Raw genomic sequence first — 24,168 nt, forward strand, 5'->3', positions numbered from 1 at the left:
AGGCCTGGCGTGCTGCAGTTCATGGGGTCTCAAAGAGTCAGACACAACTGGATGACTGAACAACAACTCATAACAGTGGAATCAAGTATTTGTAACCACCTCTCTTGATGGTGGGATCAAGTATTTGTAACTTTCAGGAAGGTCCTGAGAGCATGGACATCAGATGAGAGAAAAATACTGGCCCTTTGGTAGACCAGATGTCCAGAAGAGATGCGGTAGGGGCAATCCCTAAAGGCTGGAGATTAAAGTTTCAATGGCCAAATCCCACTGCTGAGTGGCCTCACCCACCATCCATGAGGACACAGCCTGTGAGGTTAGAGGAGACCCCAGGGCAAGTATGGAGGGAAAAGATTTCTGAGCCAAGGGTAATCTAGCAGAAGCAAGGGCTAGAAGCAGGTTAGCCCATCAGACAGGGAGGGCATCTAGGACAAAAAGGGTCAGGGCAGAGCACAGAATCCATTCCCCACCCAAGGCTGGTGTCCTGTCAGTTCAGTTTCCTGAGGAGCTCCTTTTGAAAGAATACTTTGTATTACATGCATCTGTGATGAACTTGAATCTGAAACTTTGTCATTGTGGGGCTTGAATAATGAGCTTTCAGAAACAAGGACGTGCCCATGCAGGTGTGTGAATGGCTGACCCAGCATGTAACATTATTACCCTTTTTGCTTATTTTGGCATAGCCTAGCAAAAATGGTATCAGTGGTTTGGGAACCACTGCCCTAACCCACATTTTACCCTTCAGCTGCAAGACAATCATGGGAGACACTGGCCACTGCTCAGCAAAAGTTAGATTGACTGTGCCTGTCAAATCCTGACCTACCAACCTCGGGACTCAACCAAAGAAGGAAATGGGGACAAATCATCATGACTCCTTCTTAGGGAACTGATGCTGCTTTGCTCTTTGCTCCCAAACCACTTTCAGACAATCCCTTGGGCAAATATTGGGACCAAAATAGTGGCCTAGTTTTTTCCTTCATATTTAAAACTGGTTTATTCTCAATACAGTCTTCTGATTCCTCCTCTAGGTTCTGGGGGCTCTTTGACTCCACAAAGACTACCTTTTGGCTTTAAGTTCACACAACTTCCCTCATTCCCTGAGATGGAATCTGTCTGGATGTGAGGGCATGCCTGCCTTTGAAGGCTCCTCCTGTGAATCTCTTTCGTGAGACCACATCTCTTTTCCCCACTGCCCATCAGCTCTGGTCTATATTAAGCATCCCCGCCTTTCTAACACCAGTCAATGGGCCTTTGGCATCTGGGAAGCAGGGGTGACTGGCCTTGAGGAGGGAGGGGGGAGGAAGGCTGCCCCACCTCCCAGGTAGACCGGCCACAAGGGATGGACATCTGTGCTGGAGAGGGCCAATGGGGTCACTTATCAGGTGAAGGCATCATAGTCTCAAACACCTCAGGGGCCAGGCAGGCAACTTGGATGTGTGGGGAGGGGTAAGCCATGGGGACTGTGAGGCCTGTGGTCAGCTGGAGGGAGCACACCCCGCCCTAAAGCATTCCAGTTCCAGGTCTTTTAAAACACTGTGCTGGCCAAACAAAATATGACTGCAGTACTCAGTGGTCATCTGCCCCCTGGCCCAGTCTGTGGCCTTTGATTGAAGTCCAGCCCTTTCTAAGAGACTCCTGCCCTCGGCACAGCCAACGGTGGGAGTGAGCCTGGGGACCTCACTTGGGGTAGGTGAGAGCTGGCTGAACCAGAGCAGACTGGCCTGACTCAGGCTGCCTATCAGAGCCTCTCTCTCCAGAACTGGAATTGGGCCCTGGATGACCAGCCAGCTGCAGGGTGTGGAAACAGAAGGTCATATAGTCTCAGGCAAGAAAGGGTGAAGCCAAGAGAAACCTCAGAGGCCTGGGAAGATGGAAGGAGTGGCCTCTCTTCCGACCTTCAGGGTCCAGCCCCTGTGCAGCCTGGATGCCTTTCCCTTCCTGCCCGGCACTGCCTGGAAGACCTGCCCACGCTGTACCCTTACGACACGCCCCCTCCCTTCCACCTACGTTGGAGGGGATCACTCTTCCTAGCAGCCAAATAATCCCTGAAGATGACACCTCCTAGATGAAGAAAGTGAGCTCCAGGCTGTGGGACAAAGTGCGTGCTCACCTGTACTGGGCCATGTCCAGCTTGTTGCCCAGCAGCAGAGCCGGGAAGCTGCGTTGCGTCTCCTTTGCGTGCAAAGCTAGCAGCTCCAGGTAGCTGCTGCTGCCCTCAAAGCTCTGGCGGCTGTCAACGCTGTACACCACCAGAAAGGCGTGGGCCCAGTTCAGGTAGCGCTCACAGTTCCTGGGGGTGTCCTGGGACAAAGCAGGCAGCCTCAGTCAGGGGCAGAACAGACGTGGGTAAAGGACTTCACCTGAAGCTGCCTCTCCCCGCCTCCCTGCTCCCCGGGTCTTTGTACATTGTTCCCCAGCAGGGCCCTTTTCAAAGGGGCACTTGAGTGTGGATTTGGCTTGATGTGAAAGGAGACATTGTCTCTGAGCCTCACTCCCACCACCCAACCACAGACTGGGAGACCTTGGCCTCTGGGGCATAGAGCCAAGATTCTGGCATGGCCCTTACTGAGACCTGGCTGTGCCTGGGCACTGCTGATTTGGGGTCAGGTTCATGGTGCCCCTTTAGATTCTGAGAAGAACTGGCATCGGGCCTTGGTAGGGGGTGGTGAGAACATAGGAAGATGTATGTACTGGGTGGGGAGTGGGAGTTGGGGTCAGAGGGGCATCTGTAAACACATGTGTGCACCTGTGAACACAGGCACCAAACCCCGGAGCACAGGATCTCAGAACTGACACCGGCAATCATCAGTTCTCCCCAGGCCCTGTCCTATCCCTTCTCATTTGGCAAATCGATGGATTCAGGCCCAGAGAGGTCAGCACCTCAGGGACACACAACAGATTGGGGCTGAAAAGGTTTACAGATTCCCATCCGAGGCTCCCACTCTGGAAGCAGGATTCCTCCAGAGGCTGCATGGGTTCTCAGCTCCTCAGGGGTAACGGGGGGGTAATGTTACCAGGTCTGCAGTGTCCATGACCCTCAGGTGGACAGGCTGGTGGTCCACGGTCTCCTCGGAGCTGTAGGTGTCCTCTGTAACAGACGGTCAGCCCAGTCAGAGGCAGGCTGGCCACTCCAGGGGGAGCAAGGTTTGACTCCCAGCTTGCCTTTCTGCTAGACCCTGTGCACCCCTGGGGGGCTGGCTCTGGGGCTGGCTGAGCTGGGACCACAGGAGAAGACCTTGGCTCTCACCCACATAGAGGACACGGGCAGAACCTCCCACCAAGGAGATGCTGCTGCACCTGTCAGGGCTCAGAGCATCAGAGGTCACTCACAGAACATGCCACAGAGGACGGGACTGTGTGCTGGGCCCACCCACCACGCCTGCAGAAGGAGGTGTGCGCTCCTGGGCCCAGTGAGCGGCAGAGGCCTCGGGAACTACACTGCTAGCCCCTTCCTCCTGATCCCCAAGCTTCTCCACCCTCTTCTCCTAGCACAGTATCTTGCCCACAGGAAGCCCCTCAGGGACGGTCAGGACAATCCTCTCGCACTCAGTAGGGGAAGGGACATGAAAGGAGAAACACACAACCTGATTGAGGCTGGGGAGTCAGATCTTGTTTAGAAGTTCCAAGGAAGTTTTACACATAATCTTTGTCAAAATAAATGCAGAGGAATCTAGCAGAGTTGAAAGTTTTAGGTTGGAGATATGGAAATCAAACCCAGTGTCAGCTACTTTTAAGCTGTGTGGCTTGGCCAAGTCTTTTCAACATTTTGAGGCTGTTTTCTAATTTTAAAATAAGGATAACATGGGACTTCCCTGGTAGTCCAGTGGCTAGGGGGCCTGGGTTTGACCCTTGGTCAGGAAACTAGATCCCACATGCCACATCTAACACCTGGCTCTGCCAAATAAAAAAATTTAAAAGTAAATAGGGATAACATGACGGAGAAGGTGATGGCACCCCACTCCAGTACTCTTGCCTAGAGAATCCCATGGACAGAGGAGCCTGGTGGGCTGCAGTTCATGGGGTCTCGAAGAGTCGGACATGACTGAGCGACTTCCCTTTCGCTTTTCACTTTCATGCATCGGAGAAGGAAATGGCAACCCACTCCAGTATTCTTGCCTGGAGAATCCCAGGGACGGGGGAGCCTGGTGGGCTGCCATCTATGGGGTCACACAGAGTTGGACACGACTGAAGTGACTTAGCAGCAGCAGCAGCAGCAGGGATAACATGATAACACTGGCTAACAGTTTTCAAGTTTTAACTCTGTGTCAGGCACTGTGGTAAAGGCTTGTCCCTATGCCATCTCAAAGGGCTGTGGGAGGACTGGATGGGCCCCTAGGCACATACCTGGCCCTCCACAAATGCCTGGGAAAGGATGCTGGGGACATGATGCTCCAAAGTTTCCAGGGCAGGTTCACATTCCTAGGTGATGTTTTTTTTTACTTTTTATTTTGAAATAATTTTTGACTCATGTAGAAGTTGCAAAACAGTACACAGAGTTCCTATGTACCCTATCCCCCACCTCTCCCCGCAGTGTTAGCCCCTTACATAACCATAGTACAAGGATCAAAACTAGGAAACTGACTTTGGTGCCATACTATGAGCTGAACCACTGATCTTATTTGGATTTCAAATTCGTTTGTTTTTTTTTTTTTCCCCAAAGTTCTCATGACCTCAAACCTGAGAAAGAGTCAAGTGGCCGAGCCTGCAAAGAGGACCTCACTGTCACAGACAATTGCTCTCCCCACCCCCAAATTTCCCCTGTGCCACTGGCCCACATGTGGGGTGCACTTGGCCCTCACCTTTCCCTGGGGGGGCCCTGGGCCCCCAGATGACCCCAAAGAAGAACCCTCTGGGCAGAACTGGGGTCCTCTCTGCCTTGCTGGCAGAATCCACTGTGAGAATAGTCCCCCCCAACTCTGGCGGAATTCACAAACACTTCTCTCTGAGGGTCACTGGCAGACAAGCCAGGCCTGGACACACGCCAGGCCCACTAGCAGCCAGCAGAAATCGCAGACAGCTCCCATCCCCAGCCTGCTGTGGGGACTTGGATAAATAGCCGCTCTTATTCAAAGACAAAAAAAAAAAAAAAATCTAATGGAAAATATGCCCCAAATGTTTAACTATATTTGGTGCAAGAAGAGTGGATGCCTACGTCTCGTTCAGATTTTCTTTATTTTCCTGCCAGAGTTGTCTGATGCATGCCTTTTAGGTGCTTCCCAAGTCCTGGGCCCAAGGAGGCACCGTTGCTGTGCCCAGCCTGGGGGGAAATATTAGCCCAGGCTTGGTCTACTGTAGCCCCGTACAACATGATAGCCTTCTGAGATTCCTGTTAGCTCTGCTGAAGAGAGATGACAAGGAGCTGAGACCCAGAGGAGAGAATTCGGTCACAGGCACGCAGCACCCTACCAGAAAGAACGTGAACTCAGGGCTCCACGGTGAGACCCTCTCACGCCCTCTGTTCAGTGGACCCGCCAGTCCTCCAGCTCTGACTGGGCAGAGCAGAAGCTGCCCATCCAACCGCAACTGTGGAACATACGTGGGGGAGTGCAGAAGGCCCAGAGGTCATGAGATCATCTCACCCAGCTCCCTCGCTCCCTTGCAAGTGAGGTGACTCCAGGGGCTGGGGGGGCGGTAGGGGCTCCTTTTCGAGATGTAGTCACGTCCTGCCTTCCTGTCACAAATTCCCTGCCCTCAGGACATTCTGGAGTCCCTTAATAAATAGGGGCTTCATAACTCCTAGGGCTCCCCAGGTGGCACTAGTGGTAAAGAACCTGCCTGCCACTGCAGGAAAAATAAGCCACATAAGCGATGCGGCTTCAATCCCCAAGTCGGGAAGATTCCCCTGGAGAAGGAAATAGCAATCCACTCCAGTGTTCTTGCCTGGAGAATCCCATGGATAGAGGAGCCTGGTGAGCTACAGTCCAAGGGGTCACAGAGTCCGACACGACTGAAGTGACTGAGCACACAGCACAACTCCTAGTTCTAAATGAATTTCTGAGGACTTTAATGCTGAGAGAAGTTTCTTTCCCCAAAGTGTTTTTCTCTCATTTACACTAATAATTTTTAAAGCACCACCAAAGGAGCTGTTGTCAGAGTAAGTATAGGATGATGCTTCCGAAATGGTACCTGTGTCCTTATTGGAGCAGGTTGTGGGGGGAGAGAGGTAAGAAGCTGTCATTCTGCCCTAGGCGAACCAGCTAAGATTCCCCCAGTCCCTCTGTGAGAAGAGGGTGTTCTGGAGACCCTGATCCCTTCCTGGAGTACTCAGCACAGGCACATAGGCACTGAATCTCTTGGTTCCAGTAGCTCCCAACCCATAACAAGGCACAGCTCACACACAGAGCACAGTCTATTAGTCCTATCTTCCAGATGGGAAAACTGAGGCTCAGAGATCCCACAGGCTTCTGACTTCAGGCCCTCGGTAGCATACCACTCATGCATGCTCAGTCTGGACTGTAGCCTGCCAGGTTTCTCTGTCCATGGGGATTCTCTAGGCAAGGATACTGGAGTGGGTTGCCATGTCCTCCTCCAGGGGATCTTCCCAACCCAGGAATCAAACCCATATCTCTTTACATACTGAGCCACCTGGGAAGTCCTCAATAGCATAAGGCTACCCTTAATGGAGGACAACTGGAGCGGTGTCTTATCTTCCTTCACACCTGAAATTCTCCATGATCTTAGGCAAAACACTGAGCCCTCTCTGCCTCAGTTTCTTTACCTGTAAAATGGGGATAATAATAGGAGGTCTGGACTTCTCTGGTGGCTCAAATGGTAAAGAATCTGCCTGCAAAGCGGGAGACCTAGTTTGATTCCTGGGTCAGGAAGATCCCCTGGAGAAGGGAATGACAACCCACTCCAGTATTCTTGCCTGAAGAATCCCACGGACAGAGGAGCCTGGTAGGCTGCAGTCCATAGGGTTGTTAAGAGTCAGACATGACTGAGCGACTTCACTTTCACTTTTCACTTCCATGCATTGGAGAAGGAAATGGCAACCCACTCCAGTGTTCTTGCCTGGAGAATCCCAGGGACGGGGGAGCCTGATGGGCTGCCGTCTATGGGGTCGCACAGAGTCGGACACGACTGAAGCGACTTAGCAGCAGCAGCATGTTGTGCCTACACTGCACTCCAAGCTGGAGGTCTCCACCCCCAAAAGGCTTCTTTGGGCTCAAGCTCTTAGAAGTGAAGTAACGTGAAGTGACGTTGCTCAGTCGTGTCCGACTTTTCGATCCCTACCACGCTCCTCCCTCCATGGGATTCTCCAGGCAAGAGTACTGGAGTGGGTTGCCATTTCCTTCTCCAGAGGATGAAAGGGTGGTTTTACATCTCCACATGGTTACCTCTCCCTTAGATGCTCAGACCTTTCTGCACAGAAGAGGATCTGGTCAGAGAGTCCCCGCTGTTGCTGGAACTAGCCATGGGATAGTGGTTGGAATGTTTAGACAGTGGACAGGCGCCCCAAAGAGCAGCGCTGGCCTCCCAATGGCTGACAGGAGAGCGTCCGGCTGTCTCTCCAGCTCAGAAGCTCTGAGGGCGGGGTAAGAGACCAAAGGCTGAGGTGACTAACCACTGCGCAGCTGCCGCCCCCTCAGCCGTCTGACTTCAAATTCCTCCACTCGCTCAGAACTCCAAAATTGCTCAATCAGGAGGCTCAAACTATCACTGTACTAGGCGCCCCTGGTGGTACCCTGCCTGAAGTGTATGAATTGGGGGACAGGAAGGAGAGACACTGGAGGTGGGTTGTCAAATAAAATACAAGATGACCAGTTAAATTTGAATTTCAGATAAACAGCTAATAGTTATAAGTATGCCCCATACTTATATTGAGGCAGCCAGAATCTGTCTTCTGAGGCACTGTCCTTGGGGATCTCCATTTTTCCTTCCCAGACATCCCTGCTGTGTGACTTTTCTCCCTCCCACTCGCCTCAGTGACCAACTTCAAGTCTGGCCTCTCCCAACACCACCCCCCGCCACCCCTTAGGGACTGTCAGCGAGTTGCCTGCCCTGCACTCCTGACTTAGCCAGGGACCTGTTTTGCTTTCTCTGTTTGACACCCTAGGGCTTTGTGTAAGACCTCCTTGGAAGAAGAGATTCTGCTGATTAAGGAATAAATTCTAAAAGCCATTGGACCAAATAGCCATGACGTCCCCTTCCTGGTCTGACACTGGGATTAAATATCCCAGCCTGGACTGAGGGGCTGATGGACACCTAGGGGCTAAAGAGCTCTTTCCTTTTGGTGTCACAGGGACATTCCATCAAAGGCCTGCTGTGGGTGCTGCTTCACTGTGGGACCCCAAGGGTCCTCCCAGAGCCTTGGATTTCCTCAGAGGGCCTTTGGGGGTTCCACAAAAGCTTATTCAATTCTCATGAATGGGGAAAATAATCTAAGACTGCAGTCCCCATTTCCAAAAAGCAGAGAGCATCCAGACATCCCATTTTTCTCCGTGGAAAGTTGACCATAAGAAATGCTATAAATGTGAGCTTTAAATTATGTTTATACTAATAAAATTCTGTATTTATTTAGATATTGGGGCTCCATTAAGCAGTTACTTGAGGAAAGCATTCTGCTGCTAAAATTAATTTTCAGAAACACTGATTTGATTAACTTGGGCGAATCTCAGCCACCACAGATGGGAAGCCATCTGAGAAGGAAGAAGGAAGGAGAAGAAAATATGCATTTAGTGTCTCCTGTGGGTCAAGCCTTAGGCTAGATCTTTTACATATGTTATTTCTTTAATCCTCACAGTAATTCTCTGAGATAGCTATTTTTATGCCCATTTTACAGATAAGGAAACAAAAGTTCAGAGAGGTTAGGTGACTGCTTCAAAGGTGCACAGCCAGTAAGTGACAGAGCCAGGATTCAAACTCGGTTCTGATTGACACCAGGGCATCCCTTTTCCCAATATACCATGAGAGAGCCAGCAAACAAGACTAGTTTTCTTGTGTGGTTAAAAAACTGGTTTAGAACCCAGTATCACTAGGGAATTTTCCAAATGTCCAGCTTTTCTGGAAAAGTACACTGAATGACGATCTGGAAGAATAACACTTCATGGAGGTGGATGTTCTGCAATGTTTGATTTTTTTTTTTTTTCAAGTCTCATCATACCTAATATTTTAGGGCAAATCAACTTCTCTCAGTTCTCTTAATTGGGTTAACCCCTAAGCCATCTGGGGTGTGCTGTAGAAGGGTACATTGCTGGAACCTAAAATATTTTGCCCATGGCCTGGGTTATGCTGATGGCTCCTCCCCTTGGCCCCCAGATGCGTGGTTCTGGTCAGGCCTGGACCTACCACAGTGTATGTGGGTGTGCAGGGGAGAGTCCAATGGGACACAGCCAGAGGAACGGGGAGGAGTGGGTGGGTCCTTACCTAAGTTGGGGTCATATTCGCTGATAAACCTCCTGGTCAGAAACTTCACGGTCAGGGCTGCAAGAAGTAGAAAGAAGTTGGCTTAGTATCCCCATTGTGTCTGGCTGCTGGACACTGGAGGCTGCTCCTCTCATTTTAGAGAAGACTTTTCTAGGTGCTGTAACCCCTTTGCTCTCTTGGGGAATGTGGCTGGGGAGCTGGTTTGAGAGGCTCAGATGAAACCAGAAATATGGGGAATATGTCCTTCCCAGTTGCATTTTTTGGGGGGGAGACAGCAAGAAAAGAAATGAGAGGCAAGTCTAAGGGGTGTTTGTGTTTATGAAGACCCTAATTAAGGGGTCTGGACTCATGCAACCAGTTACCATAGGGTCAGCCTAGTGAGACTGAAACTGAAGAGAGACATCCCCTTCAGAGATGAGGCACAGAGATTCTGAAGTATGGGGGCATTTATCCCAGTCTTGGCTATAAGCCAAAGAGAGAGTACAAGTTGAACTGATCAGTGGGTAATCTCTGGGAGGAACCCTCTGAGTCCCAAGTAAACACACTCTAGTCCTTAGTCCTCAAGTCTCGCCTCTAAGGCCTCCACACTCATCATGCAAGTCTCACAGAACTTAAAACCCAGGGAAGTGGTTCCAGGTGGAATGCATTCACAAGACTGATTTTGTTCAGAACTTTAGCCACCTGGACTTCCCTGGTGGCTCAGATGGTAAAGCGTCTGCCTACAATGCGGGAGACCCGGGTTCAAACCCTGGGTCGAGAAGATCTCCTGGAGAAGGAAATGGCAACCCACTTCAGTATTCTTGCCTGGAAAATCCCATGGAGGGAGGAGCCTGGTAGGCTACAGTCCATGGGGTTGCAAAGAGTCGGACACGACTGAGCTATTTCACTTTAGCCACGTAAAGCCAAGAACCAGCCCACTACTATACTGGACTCTTAAAAAGAAGCACAATATTTTAAAGAAAATCCTTAAAATTCTATCCCAGGATTCCTAACAGTGTCAGTTTGCAAACTAATTATCCAGGGAACACATATTTTAACATTTAAATTCCTTCATTCATGTAGTCACTGGCTAATGTACCAGTGACTGAGCTGCAGATAACAGTTTGATTTTCTAAGGGACGAGGGGAAGTCTTTTCTGTAGGACAGCATGATTCAGAATCCCCACTCTGAGTCAGGGGACTGGCTTTAAAAGTGGAAAGGAGGCCCCCGGTGACTCTCAAAGAAGGAAACTCATAGCGGAGTCCATGATGGCCATTCACTAATGACTGTAACTGGAAAACAGACAGTGGAAGAGCCCCCTTGCCCTCCCACCTTCAGCTGCCTGGGACTGAGAGTGGCTAAGGCAAAGATCCTTTTTCTGGATCTTTGCCTACGGTGACACCCCTACCACCTGAGCTCCAGCTGGGTGATAGCTACCAGAAGTGATGAAGGCTGTTCAGTGTTGCTAGAAATGGCCTAAGTAGAAATCCAAGAGCTTTGTTCATCAACGCCATCCTCCCGAGGGAATCCCTGGATCCAACCAGGGCTGGACCCCGGCAGGCTCAGTCCAAGGCACCTGAGATTACAGTCCAGCGTGTTTCCAGAAAGTCAGGAGAAGGGTCTGGCTTGAAACAAATACATTTGAAAAGAATTCACACTTTGTTCCAGAATTCTAGGGCACTGAGGTGGGGAGTGGGGAGTGGCACTCTCCCCCTGGGAAATCCCCAAAGTCAGTATCACCTCCCTTCAGGAGTCTGGGGCCCCTTCACCCCTGCGACTAAGCTAATAGGGGCACGGGGCTGGGAATCAGTGCCTCACAGATCCCTTTGAGGCTGTCTGCTGGCCGGGAGGAGGAGATACAGGGTGGTACAGGGCACGGAGGAGACCAGCAGGGGACCGGAGACACGAGAGGAGACAGCTGGGATCACAGACAAGGAGGACACAGTCAGTGGGGAGACACAGAGGGACAGACAGGCCAGGAACCCAAGACAGCTGAGACACGGAGGAGCTGGAAACAAAACAAGAGGGAGAACCAAGCAACAGAGAAACTGAGGCAAAGAGGAAAATCACGGTGTCTCAGCCAGCTCACCTGGGCGCAGAAAGCCCCTAAAGACAGTGGGAGAGCCTGCCTGCACACCCCGAGCTCCCGCTTCTCTCCACCGCTCCCCGTGTCTCCCGTACCCGCAGAACCCCTTCCCTTCCGCCCGCACCCCACTCACCGGACTTGCCCGCCCCGCGGCGCCCCAGAATGGCCAAGTTGACCTCGAGGGGCGCACTCTGCTGCCCGCCGCCCGCGCGGGGCTTCCCGAACACCGAGGCCATGGCGACGCTGCGGAGAGAGACGCGGGTCCCGCCTCAGGGCCCCGAGCAGCGTGCCAGCCCGTCGGGGCCTCGGGAGCGAGTGGCGGGCCCCCTGGCACTCGCGGGCCCGGCGGCGTCGGCGTCCGCTTCCCGGGCCCGGCGCCCAGCGGGCGGCGTTCCCGCGGCCCAGCCAGACCCGGCGGGGAGGAGGGGCCAGGGCGGGGGCTGCCGGCGGGCGGGGCCGCCCCGAGCGCCGCCGACTCCTTGTAAGGGCCGAGGAGACCCCTGCGGGGCGCGCTCACCCAGCTCCCCGCCTGCCGCGCGCCCCACGGCTGCGCTGGGCCTCGAAGGTTAGGAGCCGTCACCGCCCGCAGCGCCCCCCAGGACCCGACGGGAAAGGGCAAGGACCAGAGAGAGGGAAGAACGGGGTATAGGGACTGGGGGGAAGGATGTTTCCAGCCTGGTCTGAATCTCCAGTTAGTCCTTTCCCATCAGCAAGAAGATCCACCCCTCCCTTTGTCTAACCCATCGGCCCCGCCTCCTCCTCCAGGAAGCCTACCGGGTTCAACTCCAAGCCATGTGCTTTCTCTGGATCGCAAGCCCCCCCAGCCTTTGCGCTCAACTTCCCCAACCACATTACCCTCCCCTTCGATGTGGGACCTGCAGAACCCATAAAGGACCCTGGCTTCTGGGAAGGGGGCGAGGGAAGATCTCCTTACTAAGATTTCATGGCCAACCTGGGCCCAGCTTCAAGAGACCTAACCCAACCGGGATTACGGTTTTCTTCCTGATGGGAGCTTATGAGTGGCCTAGCATGCAAAAGGGGCATTTATTGGTTCTAAAACTTGGCACTCCCTCTTGCTTACGATTCTGGGACTGATGAATGAACCTGGCAGGGATCACCTGTCATTGCCCTTGAAACCCAGGGGGAAATCTGGACCTGCTGGAGAAAGGGCAAAGGACCAACATGAGGAATCTGGACATTTAGGATCTAGTGCTAGATCTTAAATGGGTGACCTTAGGCAAGTCATCTCACTTCTTTGGGCTTTGGTGACCCCATCTATGGGCTTCTCTGGTAGCTTAGTGGTAAAGAATCCGCCCGCAATGCCGGAGTCTCAGCAGTTAGATCCCTGGGTTGGGAAGATTCCCTGGAGGAGTGCATGGCAACCCACTCCAGTAGTCTTGCCTGGAGAGTCTCAAGGACAGAGGAGCCTGATGGGCTACAGTCCATAGGGTTGCAAAGAGTCAGACACGACCTAAGTGACTCACAGTCACACTCACACACACACACACACACACACACACACACATTCCCATCTATAATGCTAAAGGAAGGCAGAAATGAATCCAAAATTCCATGAGTGGTTTAGGCCCAAGGGAGAGTGACAAAAATCCACCCTGGGTTCCAGGTCTAAGTACTTTCTAGAACCCTGTGGGATCTCTCTTTTGAAATACACCCCAGACCAGAGTGGGGAAAGATGTGGGCGTCTCAAGAGACTTCTCACTGCAATCTGTCCCCCTCCAACCCCCACCCTAACCCCCCTATCCTCCCACAGCTAATCTACCCACCTACGCACAAAAGAAACCAGGAAAGTCCAGGTCAGCAGATGGAGGGACTGGAGTCAGAGCCTGATGGTAATAACTTCTCAACCAAGAGAGAAAATTATTTTCCAGGACAGGACATAAACAACTCAGCCTAATTGTTTCTGGGAGATCATGGTAAAGCAGCTGTGTTATGAAGACTCTAAGGTGTTGGGAGGAATTTGTTTAGATTACACCCACAGGCCAGAATCGCTCACACAGCTAGTGGCCTTTGAGTTGTAGAAGGAGAAAAAGTGGGAGGCAAGTTCTGGCCACATCCCTGGGCTGGCCCGAGTCCAGGGAGGACAGACTTGTTCTGGGTGGGGCTATGGGGAGACTCGGTCTCACGGGAGGACTGCTGGAGAGAGGGCAAGCTGTGGACCCCCAGAGGCACAACAGGGAATAAACTTTGGCTCTGCTACTTCTCTATGTATGGGATTTTGGAGGAATTACTTTCCTTATCTTTAAGACTCAGACCAACTAGTAATGAGAGCTTCAAGGTGGCAGGTTCCAGCTCAGTGATTTTGTGAACTCTAACCACCTGAGCTGTCCATAGTTAGAAGGGACTACTGTCTTTGGAGGAAATGAACCTCCTGACACTAAAGGCAAATGGGGGTGAGATTTCAAGGTGTTATAAGGCAGGGGTCCCCAACCTCTGGGATCTAATGCCTGATGATCTGACGTGGAGCTGATGTAATCATAATAGAAATAAACTGCACAATAAATGTAGTACATTTGAATCATCCTAAAACCATCCCCACCCCCGGGTCTGTGGAAAAAAATTGTCTTCCACAAAACTGGTCCCTGATGCCAAAAATATTGGGGACTGCTGTTGTAAGAAGATACCACAATGATTTGCAAGATGGGATGAGATGATCCTTAATCCCCTTCTAGTTCAGAGATTATTTGAACTGGTTGCCAGCTGGTTGCTCAGGCCCTCAGCTATGACTGCTAAGTCTGCCCCTCCTATGAGGTTTAGGAGGAAAACAGTTGCCCACCTCACAGCTGCAACCACTCCCATTCTCCATCCTCAGCCTCTTCGTCTGTGGGCTGCTTGTCCAGTACCCAGAAGTGCCCACTTGGACCAGAAAGGCCCTTGGAATCATCATTTACTGTCAAACCATGGAATAAGCTGGGCCTCAGTTCATTATCTTTTTTTTTTTTTTAAGAACATTACTCTCTGCATGTTTTTTCTCACACATCAGTATTTTCTCAAACACTACCAGCAGTTCCAAAATCTATCCAAAAATACAGTCAAGGGACTTCCCTGGTGGTCCAGTGGCCAAGACTCTGCACTTCCACTTCTGGAGGCACATGTTCGATCCCTGATTGAGGAACTAGAGTGTGACATCTCGTGGCCAAAACAAAACAACCAAACAAAACAAAACAACCAAAAATACAGTCAAGTAATTATGGAAATTTGACACAGGAAATACGAAGTACTGGATCCAACCTATCAGGTTGAAATATAAAAATTTCAACATTTTCCACGTATGTCATTCCCTGGAGGGTAGAATTTATTGAATAGGAATATTCACTATTTGTATATGCAAATACCATCACCAAATTATTAACCAATTAAGTAATTATCTTGGGGATTTTGTTCCAATTTTAGTATATGTGCTGCCGAAGCGAGCACAATCTTGGGGATTTTGTAAAAATCTATGAACAGTGTTGAACTAAAAGGACTCTTTGAGTTAAAGGATTTGAAATACACGTGTTTGGAAATCAATGAGAAATTACCATTGATTTTCTTTTTTTTTTTTTTTTTTATTCTTCCAATTTTATTTTATTTTTAAACTTTACATAATTGTATTAGTTTTGCCAAATATCAAAATGAATCCACCACAGGTATACATGTGTTCCCCATCCCGAACCCTCCTCCCTCCTCCCTCCCCATACCATCCCTCTGGGCCGTCCCAGTGCACCAGCCCCAAGCATCCAGCATCGTGCATCGAACCTGGACTGGCAACTCGTTTCCTACATGATATTTTACATGTTTCATTGCCATTCTCCCAAATCTTCCCACCCTCTCCCTCTCCCACAGAGTCCATAAGACTGTTCTATACATCAGTGTCTCTTTTGCTGTCTCGTACACCACCATTGATTTTCAGATGGCCTTCTTGGTCTATTTTTCAAAGACCCCAAAACTCATTTAGAATTCCCAGAGCTGCAATATAATTAAATATCTATTAGACTAAGCCAATATGTTAATAATCTCCTATAATTATTCACAATACACTTTCTGTTTTTATCCATCTGTTCCTTATTATCATCCTAAGAGATGGTTATCACACCCATTTCATACTGGAAGAATTACAGAAACACCTCATCTTTAAAACAGGGATAATATTAAGTATTAGATGAGATAACATGAGAATGTTCCACCCAGAGCTTGGCCCATAGCCCCAAACAGCAAATGATAGCTTCCTGAACTGACCCAGAACACAAATAGCTCACACTTCTTACCCAACTACCAAGAAGTCAAAACTGTATAATGACCAGAAGTTTGGGCACTTTAGGTCAAGAGAGAGGTGATTCTACTAGAACTAGTATCCAACCCCTCCTTATCACCTTTGAGGCTCTTATAAGGGGCCCTCGGGCACTCAAAATGCAGAGGATTTGGCTCCTCGCCCAGCAATGGGCTCAAGAGATGCTCAGTAGATGTCTCCAGAGTGCATGAGTCCCATCTAGACAGGTCTGGACAGGTAGGACTAAGTCTTGCCCTTGCTACTCACCACCCCGCCCCCCCTGCCCCAGAAGCCATTCCATATATAAAGCTAACATTTTTGGCTCCCTTTGAGATGTCACTGCAGTCCCTGGAGGCACAATATGATAACCTCTTCTGTGATTTTTCAATTATAAAGTCAAATGTGAAAACTGAACAAAACCTTATAAGTCAGATACAAGCTCCACTTTACAGACAAAGAACTGAGGCCTGGACAACTTGGGTAGCTTTTGCAAGTCAGAGATAATACCAGCAGCAAAACCCAGTAGGAATCCTGACTCCTAGTACAGTGCTCTTCTTCAGGTACAGGCAAGCACATCACTACCCTGTGTGCAGAAACATCACTATGGGTGGGAAAGGCCAGGAGTCACTCATCAGGCAGGAAGGCCATGAGGATACAACTGGAAACGACTTCAGTCTCATATGGTTCAACCCCTTCATTTATAGTGGAGGATCAAAAGGAATTGCCCAGCACAGGAGCTGAGCCCAGTCCTCCACCAGCCTGCAGGATCTCCTGGGTCAGGGGTTGTGTCTCTTCCACCAGACTGGGGACTCCTCCTCAAGTTAGGGCCCAGTCACTGCAGAGAAAGAGATAAACAAGGCAGGGTGTGCTCTGGAAAAGCTCAGAGTCTGACACGGAGCCCCATTCCTTGCTCCCACCCCCAACCTCACAAAGTAGAGAGGGAGGTTGGTGTGGGGTCGTGCAGGGCCTGGGAATTCCGTGGGCTGTCCACAGCCATGACAGTTCCTTGTCCTCTCCAAGTCCCAAAGGGACATTTGTCTGGGTGGAGGAAACTCCCACCAGCTGCAGAAAACACCCCACTGGGGCCTCGGGCACAGAGCCAGAGTGCAGATCCTGGATCTAGTCTCAGAATCAAGACCCCCCACCTTGGGTGACCTCCTCCTCACTTCCCCTCTTGGCTGTAAGGGTGGGGGTTGGGTGTGTGTGCTAATGCCAACTCACTGGACTGGGGCTGGACTTGTGGAAAAACTGGGCTTGTGGGCAAACTTCAGCCTGGAGGGGCTTGTGCTCTCCGGAGAGGTACAAGTGGGGTTCCGCCTGTCTGCCAGTTACTAGGTGCCAGGAATCAGCCATTTGGGGAGGGAACTGTGATCCTTTGTTTGAGCCTGGCAGGAGGCAGCAGTTACCCTTCCCAAAGACAAGGCTACTGCAGGTGAGGAGGGGCAGTTGGGCCGGGGCCTGGAGTCAAGTGGACAGGCTTCAATCCATCCCACATCTTCAATCATAACCAAGGAAAGTCCCATTCCATCTCTAGGCCTCCCTTTCCTCATCCATGAAATGGGAACAGAGACATTCTCCCTGTCCTTGAGGCCACCAGCAAGGTCAGAGTCAGGCCTGGGCACTGCAGAGCCCACTTTCCTTTAAGAGGGGGACTGTCATGCCTATAGCCAACATCTAGCCCCGGGGAAGGAGAAAAGCTGACAAAGGGCCTGGTATGGTATCCATGGGGACTCTGGCCCACCCCTTCTATCTCCTCCTCCTCTTCCTGTCAGGTCTCTGGGGCAGAGAGTCTTGGCTATTTCTGGCTGCTGCCTCCAGGCTTCAGGCTTCCCAGGCTCACACAAGTGGTCCCCACACCCCAGCCCTGCTTTGATGGGATGAACTGGCTGAGAGTTCCCTGGCAAGAAAGGCACACTCGTGTTGGATCTACAGATTGATACGTGAGGATCTATGCATGCGTGTGTCTTGGGGGGAGGGAAGCTCCCCAGCTCCCCTCCCAACTACAGCTTTATCACTATGAGCCACTCCATCTTCCTGAAGACCTGCAGCTGAAAATACATCAGATGTATCAGGGGAATATACATCCTACACAGGGCTGGGCCTCAGTTAACCCACTTGTAGCACAAAGTAGCAGAGAAGTTAACCACTAAGCTCCCTTTGGCTGACATTTTAGAACCCAGAGTCTTAGCTGGTAACCCAGGAAAGTTCCAGGTAAGATGGATAGCAGGAGGCCTGGGGCTCTCTGCTACCAGCTACGCAACCCTGGGCAATTCCCTTTCTGAGGTTTCCCTGGTGGCTCAGGTGGTAAAGAATCTGCCTGCAATGCAGGAGACCCGAGTTAGATCCCTGGGTCAGGAAAATCCCTTTCAGAAGGAAATGGCAACCCACTCCAGTATTCTTGCCTGGAGAATTCCATGAACAGAGGAGTTTGATGGGCTATAGTCCAGGCTGTTGTTGCAAAGGGTCGGACACCACTCAGCAACTAACACTTTCACTTTCACACTATAAATGAAGGGGTTGAATCATAGGAGACCGAAATTCCTTCCAACTGTGACCTCCTGGCACAAAGTGACTGCCCAGCATTTGTAGCACAGAGAGGACAGAGAGTACAGCGGTTAGGGGTGTAGGCTCTGGGGTCACACTGGGTGCACTCCAGTCCTAGCTGTGCTGCTCTCTGGCCACGTCACCTAGGCCAGGTGAGCAAACCTCTTGGTGACTCTATCTCCTCATCTATGAGTTTAATAATATTTGACTCATGCATGCTATAAGCAATAAATGGATAACATCTATCAACTGAGGGAAAATAACAGTATCTACTCATCAGATTGTTGTAAGGATTATAGAAGTTAAAGTACTCACAAAAAGGCCTGCAGTGCAGTTTAAGGCTTCACTTAAACAGGAGAAGCCTGTCCCCTTCCCATCCACAGACATAGAGTCCCCTAAGCAGCGCCACTTTTTTTTCCCCAAGATCTGAGCTATACAGCAATGGATGAGTAGGGAGTACCCAGTAGGGAATAGACATCAGCTTCCCATTCCCATCCCCAGAGACTACTTCCACACTCAAGGGACTTACTGAACGTTCACCCGTTACCCATCCATTTTACAGAGTAGGAAATCAAGGCTCAAAAAGAGACTGGACTAGCTGGATTCAGGGGCAGAGGCCCAAGGCAAAGGAGAATCTGCCCTGGACCCCAGCCTGGTCCTGGACAGACTCTACCTCTGTCTGTCTGTCTGGTGCCCAAATACCCCTGCCCCACCAACCAAGCCGTGGGCCAGGTATTAACCTCGTCCTGGCACTTTCCCAGCTGAATGACCTTGAAAAGCCATATAAATTCTCTGACCTTCATTCTGAACACTTTAGATATTGTCCAAATACCATGCAATAGTTGTTAATTATTGGCCCCATTTTGAGGAAGCAGAGGGTCAGAGTTAGGGTATCTGCACTAGGGGTTACAGCTGATTTAGTGCAGGTTAAATGGGATATCTTTGTAAACTGTCCTCACGGTGCCCTAAGGCCCGTAGGTGCACACTATATGGTCACTATTATTATTATTATTTATCACACGGAAGTGAGTGACCCGGCAGGTGTCCAGATGCCCTCCGGGCCCTCGGCCATCCAGCCCGCTGGCCACCACATCACATGAGCCCTACTATCTTTAGCCAGGGAGATATTTATATCCCCCGGGGGAAGTTTCTGTCGCTGCGGGGGAGCCCCACTGTGGGTGGCCGCTGCGTCCAGGCCCCCGGAGGTGGCCTCTGCCCCTCGAGCCCGCCATGCCGCAGGGCCCAGAGACCCTGGTGCAGGTGTGGGTGGGCAGCCAACTCTTCCAGGCAGACCGGGCCCTGCTAGTGGAGCACTGCGGCTTCTTCCGCGGCCTCTTTCGCTCGGGCATGCGGGAGGCGCGCGCTGCAGAGGTGCACCTGGGCGCGCTGAGCCCGGACGGCTTCCACACCACGCTGCGGGTGCTGCGCGGAGAGCGTCCAGCGCTGGCGGCTGCCGACGAGCTGCTGCAGGCCGTGGAGTGCGCCGCCTTCCTGCAGGCGCCGGCGCTGGCGCGCTTCCTAGAGCACAGCCTCACGTCGGAGAACTGCGCGCTGCTGTGCGACGCGGCCGCAGCCTTCGGCCTGCACGACGTCTTCCACAGCGCCGCGCTCTTCATCCGCGACGGCGCCCGCGAGCTGGCGGCCGAGCTGGCGCTGCCCGAGGCCCGCACCTACGTGGCGGAGCTGCGGCCCAGCAGCTACGTGGCCGTGAGCACACATGCGCCGGCGCCCGGCTTCCTGGAGGACCCTTCGCGCACCATGTGCTACCTGGATGAGGAGGAGGACACCTGGCGCACGCTGGCCGCGCTGCCCCTGGAGGCCAGCACGCTCCTGGCCGGCGTGGCCACGCTGGGCAACAAGCTCTACATTGTGGGCGGTGTGCGGGGCCCCAACAAGGAGGTGGTGGACCTGGGCTTCTGCTACGACCCCGACGGCGGAACGTGGCGCGAGTTCCCCAGCCCCCACCAGCCGCGCTACGACACGGCGCTGGCCGGCTTCGAGGGCCACCTCTACGCCATCGGGGGGGAGTTCCAGAGGACAGCTATGAGCTCAGTGGAGCGCTACGACCCGGCCTCGGGCTGCTGGAGCTTCATGGCCGACTTGCCGCAGCCAGCTGCCGGCGTACCCTGCGCACACGCCCGCGGCCGCCTCTTCGTGTGTCTGTGGCAGCCGGCAGACACGACGGCCGTAGTGGAGTACGCTGTGCGGGCTGATGAGTGGCTTCCCGTGGCCGAGCTGCGGCGCCCGCAGAGCTATGGCCACTGCATGGTGGCCCACCGCGACAGCCTCTACGTGGTGCGTAACGGACCTAAGGATGACTTCCTGCACTGTGCCATCGACTGCCTCAACCTAGCCACGGGCCAGTGGACAGCGCTGCCCGGCCAGTTCGTCAACAGCAAAGGCGCGCTCTTCACTGCCGTGGTGCGCGGCGACACCGTCTATACAGTCAACCGCGTGTTCACCCTGCTCTATGCCATCGAGGGCGGCTCCTGGCGGCTGCTTAGGGAGAAGGCCGGCTTCCCACGGCCCGGTTCCTTGCAGACCTTTCTCCTGAGGCTGCCTCCCGGTGCCCAGGGGCCTGTGGCCTCGACAACACCAGAACTGTGATCCTTAGGCTGGACTTCCGGACTAGATGCCCAGAGTCTTCTGTGAGCTATGGCTGAGTCTACGAGAGTGACCTTAGGAGCTGCGGGAACTTCAGGCCCTGGTTGAGATGTCCAGGGTCTTGTGACTTCTGGTTGTGTGAAGGTATCCAAGAATCTCAGGAAGCATCGACTCGGGATCTCAACCCTCAAATTACTTGGGCTCTCTTGAGAGCTGGTGGGTCACAATGTCAGTGGAAGGGATGAGGGATAGGATTTCAATAATCCAGGCTTGTGTGTGAAAGGGCCAGTAATTGAGGACTGGCTGGGAGTGGGTTAAGTGATGTTAATGAAACTGCCAGTCAAGTAAGAATTAGGCACCTACTGTGTACTCAGCACAGCACTGGGCCTAATGTGATTGTAGTTACCAGACAGGGTTTCAAAAGCTTAGAGTCTAGCCCAGAACAACAAAGGGTTTACATGCACTTGTCTTGATCCACAGAGGGCTGAAGGCAACTTAGAAAAACAAATAACAAGAAACAAACCCTGCAATATAATCAAAGTACTGAAGCAATCAGGACAAAGGGAAAATAGGGAGAGGGAAAATATGTTATTCCAGGCAGGAGGGTAGTAAATAAACTGTATTAAGACGGACAGGATAATTAGCTGCTGAAGGGGGAGATTCAGAAGAGGAGAGACAGGGAAAGCTGGGCAGATGGGAAGAGTCTGTGAGCCCTGCCTTTGAGGCAGAGCAGCTGTAGATGGAGGCCTCTGGGGAGGCTTCGAGGCTGGCCTGGCCTGTGGAGAGAGAAACTGAGCTGCACATGGCGTGAGACCTGTGAGGGAGAACGGGATTCCCCGCACCGTTTAATGGGATGTGGGCCCACAGGAGAGAACCCAGTTGGAGGTCTCTTACCCACTGCCTTTTCTGTCATCACCCCAGGGGCAGTGGACTGTTAATTTTCATGACTTCAGGTTACTCAAAGTATGAGCCCAATTTAGAGCAGGTCTGATGGCGGCTCTGCTGGTAAAGAATCCGCCTGCCAAAGCAGAAGACATGGGTTCAATCCCTGGGTCAGGAAGATTCCCTGGAGAAGGAAATGGCAACCCACTTCAGTATTCTTGCTTGGGAAATCCCATGGACAGAGGAGCCTGGTGAGCTACAGTCCATAGGGTTGCAAAAGAGTCAGATAGGACTTAGTAAATAAACAAACAGCCTCCATTGCTGCCTTCACTGAACCTGGAATGCCTTTCTGTCTCTCTGTTGCCTCTGTACCTACCTCCTCTGTGCAGGGTTGGCTGTTCCCAACCTTGACTGCCTGCATTGCTCATTGGACCCCTGGCTGACATCATTGTCTGTGTGTGTATGTGCACATTCGTGCAGCTGTGCACATATGCAGATAGCAAGAACAGAGATCTTATGGTGCTGTCAGCTGAGCTGGGGCACTTTCCTACCTGCAGAATCAAATGATGAGGTCCTACAAATGAACATATCTATGAAACAGAAGCAGGCTCACAGACATAGAGAACAGGCTTGGGGTTGCCAAGGAGGAGGAGGGTTTGGGAGGGAAGGATTGAAAGTCTGGGTTTAGTAGATACAAACTGTTACATACAAAATGGATAAGCAACAAGGTCATACTTATGTATAGCACAGAGAATTATATCCAATATCCTGTGATAAACCATAATGGAAAAGAATAAGAAAAAAAATATATATAGAGAGAGAGAGACATATATATATGAGTCACTTTGCTGTACACCAGAAATTAACACCATGTTGTAAATATTTCAATAAAAATTTTTTTAAAAAAGAAAAACACGAGGTCCTAAAAGACCCCAGGCTATATCAACCACTAGTTAGGGATCTGGTGCTGACCTCTGGTGTTAGGACTCTTATCTCTCCTTTAGCATACCCCTATGCTGGTCTCTGGTCAGATGCCCAACTCATTCATCCAGCTGCTCCATGCCCCTGGGCAGACTTCTTTGAGTGGTCCTAAATGGTCTCCATCCTCCAAGATGCAAGGCCTGTGGGAAATCCTGGCCTTGTCACAAATGGCGAGTATGGCATCAGCCGGACACCTCCTGGGCATGGAACCTAGTGTCTGGGTTGCCCCTTGCTGCCTTTCCCCTGAACTATGTTCCAAGCCCTGGAGAATGCGGACCTAGAAGCGTGGGACCTTTCAGGCCTGCATTAGTCTAATCTGATGAGTCACAATAATAAATCCTGACTTTTATATCCTGTGAATGATGTGCAGAGTACTTTCTCATCTGTCTTCCCATTCTAGCCCTGCCTCAGCCTGAGAGTTGGATACCTTCTCCCACTGATGAGATATGTGAGGTTCAGTGACCAAGTGGCTGGCCCATGCCACAGAGCCCCTCACTTTTTTGTTCTATGAAAGTGTATTCACATGTCAAAGATGTATCTAACTCATTAATAAGGAAATCAAAAAATAGTAAGGCTGGTTCAGTGGCCCACTTGAGAGGCAAAAGGTCTGTATATTTTGTTGGAAAAGATACACGGAAATAAGTTTGCTAAGGTAGAGGTGAAGCTGGTTAATACCTTATAGGGAATAATACCATAAATTTTGTGGTTCTCTACTGGGCTAAATTCCTTTTCATATTCACATACATGCACATACAGACTTGTATATGCAGCTACAAGTTAGCATGTAACTCTACAAAGTCAGGACCCTAATCAATAGTAAATTGTTGGGACTTTTCCAGTGGCCCAGTGGTTAAGAATCTGCCTTGCAATGCTAGGGACACAGGTTTGATCCCTGGTCAGGGAACTAGGGTCCCACATGCTGCAGAGCAACTAAACTTGCACCGCAACAAAAAATCCCATGTGACACAACTAAGACCTGATGCAGCCAAATAAGTTTTTAAAAACAGTAAATTGTAGAACAAAGGTACAGTCCCTTGCCAAGTCACTTCAGTCATGTCCGACTCTCTGCGACCCTATGGACCATACGTCGCCTACCAGGCTCCTCTGTCCTTGGGATGCTCCGGGCAAGAATACTGGAGTGGATTGCCATGCCCTCCTCCAGAGGATCTTCCCAACCCAAGGAGAATGAAATAACTCTGAGTGCTTCAACCCTGCCCCAGAACGACACTGCAAGGACACACAGTCCTCCTTTTGCCTATTTCCAAGTTATGGATAATTTTTCTTAAAGCGCAGAACACTCTCCTCCTTGCTCACTCCTTCTGATCGATGCTGAACACACTTCCGGTCTCCAGGCCCACCAGCTCCTCGGCTCTCTCAGCCCACAGACCTTCATCAGCTTCTGCAGCTGACCACATGAACCCGCCTGGCCTGCTGGCTCCAGGGTTCAGTTGTCCGTTGGTCC

At 51.4% G+C, this 24,168-nt stretch overlaps 2 protein-coding genes across 2 annotated transcripts in view; one reads left to right on the top strand and one right to left on the bottom strand.

Moving 5' to 3' along the window:
* Window positions 1-11,731, bottom strand: part of RASL12 (RAS like family 12) — a 17,053-nt gene extending 5,322 nt beyond the window's left edge. Inside the window, exons 1-4 of the mRNA NM_001076933.1 lie at window positions 11,562-11,731; window positions 9,364-9,420; window positions 3,012-3,085; window positions 2,108-2,298 (exon numbers count right to left, since the gene is read on the bottom strand). Coding sequence (NP_001070401.1) covers window positions 2,108-2,298; window positions 3,012-3,085; window positions 9,364-9,420; window positions 11,562-11,664 — 425 coding nt within the window. The 5' untranslated portion in view covers window positions 11,665-11,731. The remainder of the gene's footprint in view (window positions 1-2,107; window positions 2,299-3,011; window positions 3,086-9,363; window positions 9,421-11,561) is intronic.
* A 7,647-nt stretch (window positions 11,732-19,378) lies between these two features.
* On the top strand, window positions 19,379-23,066 carry KBTBD13 (kelch repeat and BTB domain containing 13). Its single transcript, XM_005211407.5, has one exon. It carries the CDS (start codon window positions 19,470-19,472, stop codon window positions 20,844-20,846), a length of 1,377 nt encoding a protein of 458 aa, XP_005211464.2. The 5' UTR covers window positions 19,379-19,469; the 3' UTR covers window positions 20,847-23,066.
* The last annotated feature ends 1,102 nt before the right edge of the window (window positions 23,067-24,168 follow it).

This window comes from Bos taurus, chromosome 10, assembly GCF_002263795.3.
Source record: "Bos taurus isolate L1 Dominette 01449 registration number 42190680 breed Hereford chromosome 10, ARS-UCD2.0, whole genome shotgun sequence".
Taxonomy (NCBI): domain Eukaryota; kingdom Metazoa; phylum Chordata; class Mammalia; order Artiodactyla; family Bovidae; genus Bos; species Bos taurus.

Excerpts from the sequence above, each read along its gene's own strand:
- KBTBD13 (XM_005211407.5), top strand. The coding sequence starts at position 19,470 with ATGCCGCAGGGCCCAGAGACCCTGGTGCAGGTGTGGGTGGGCAGCCAA.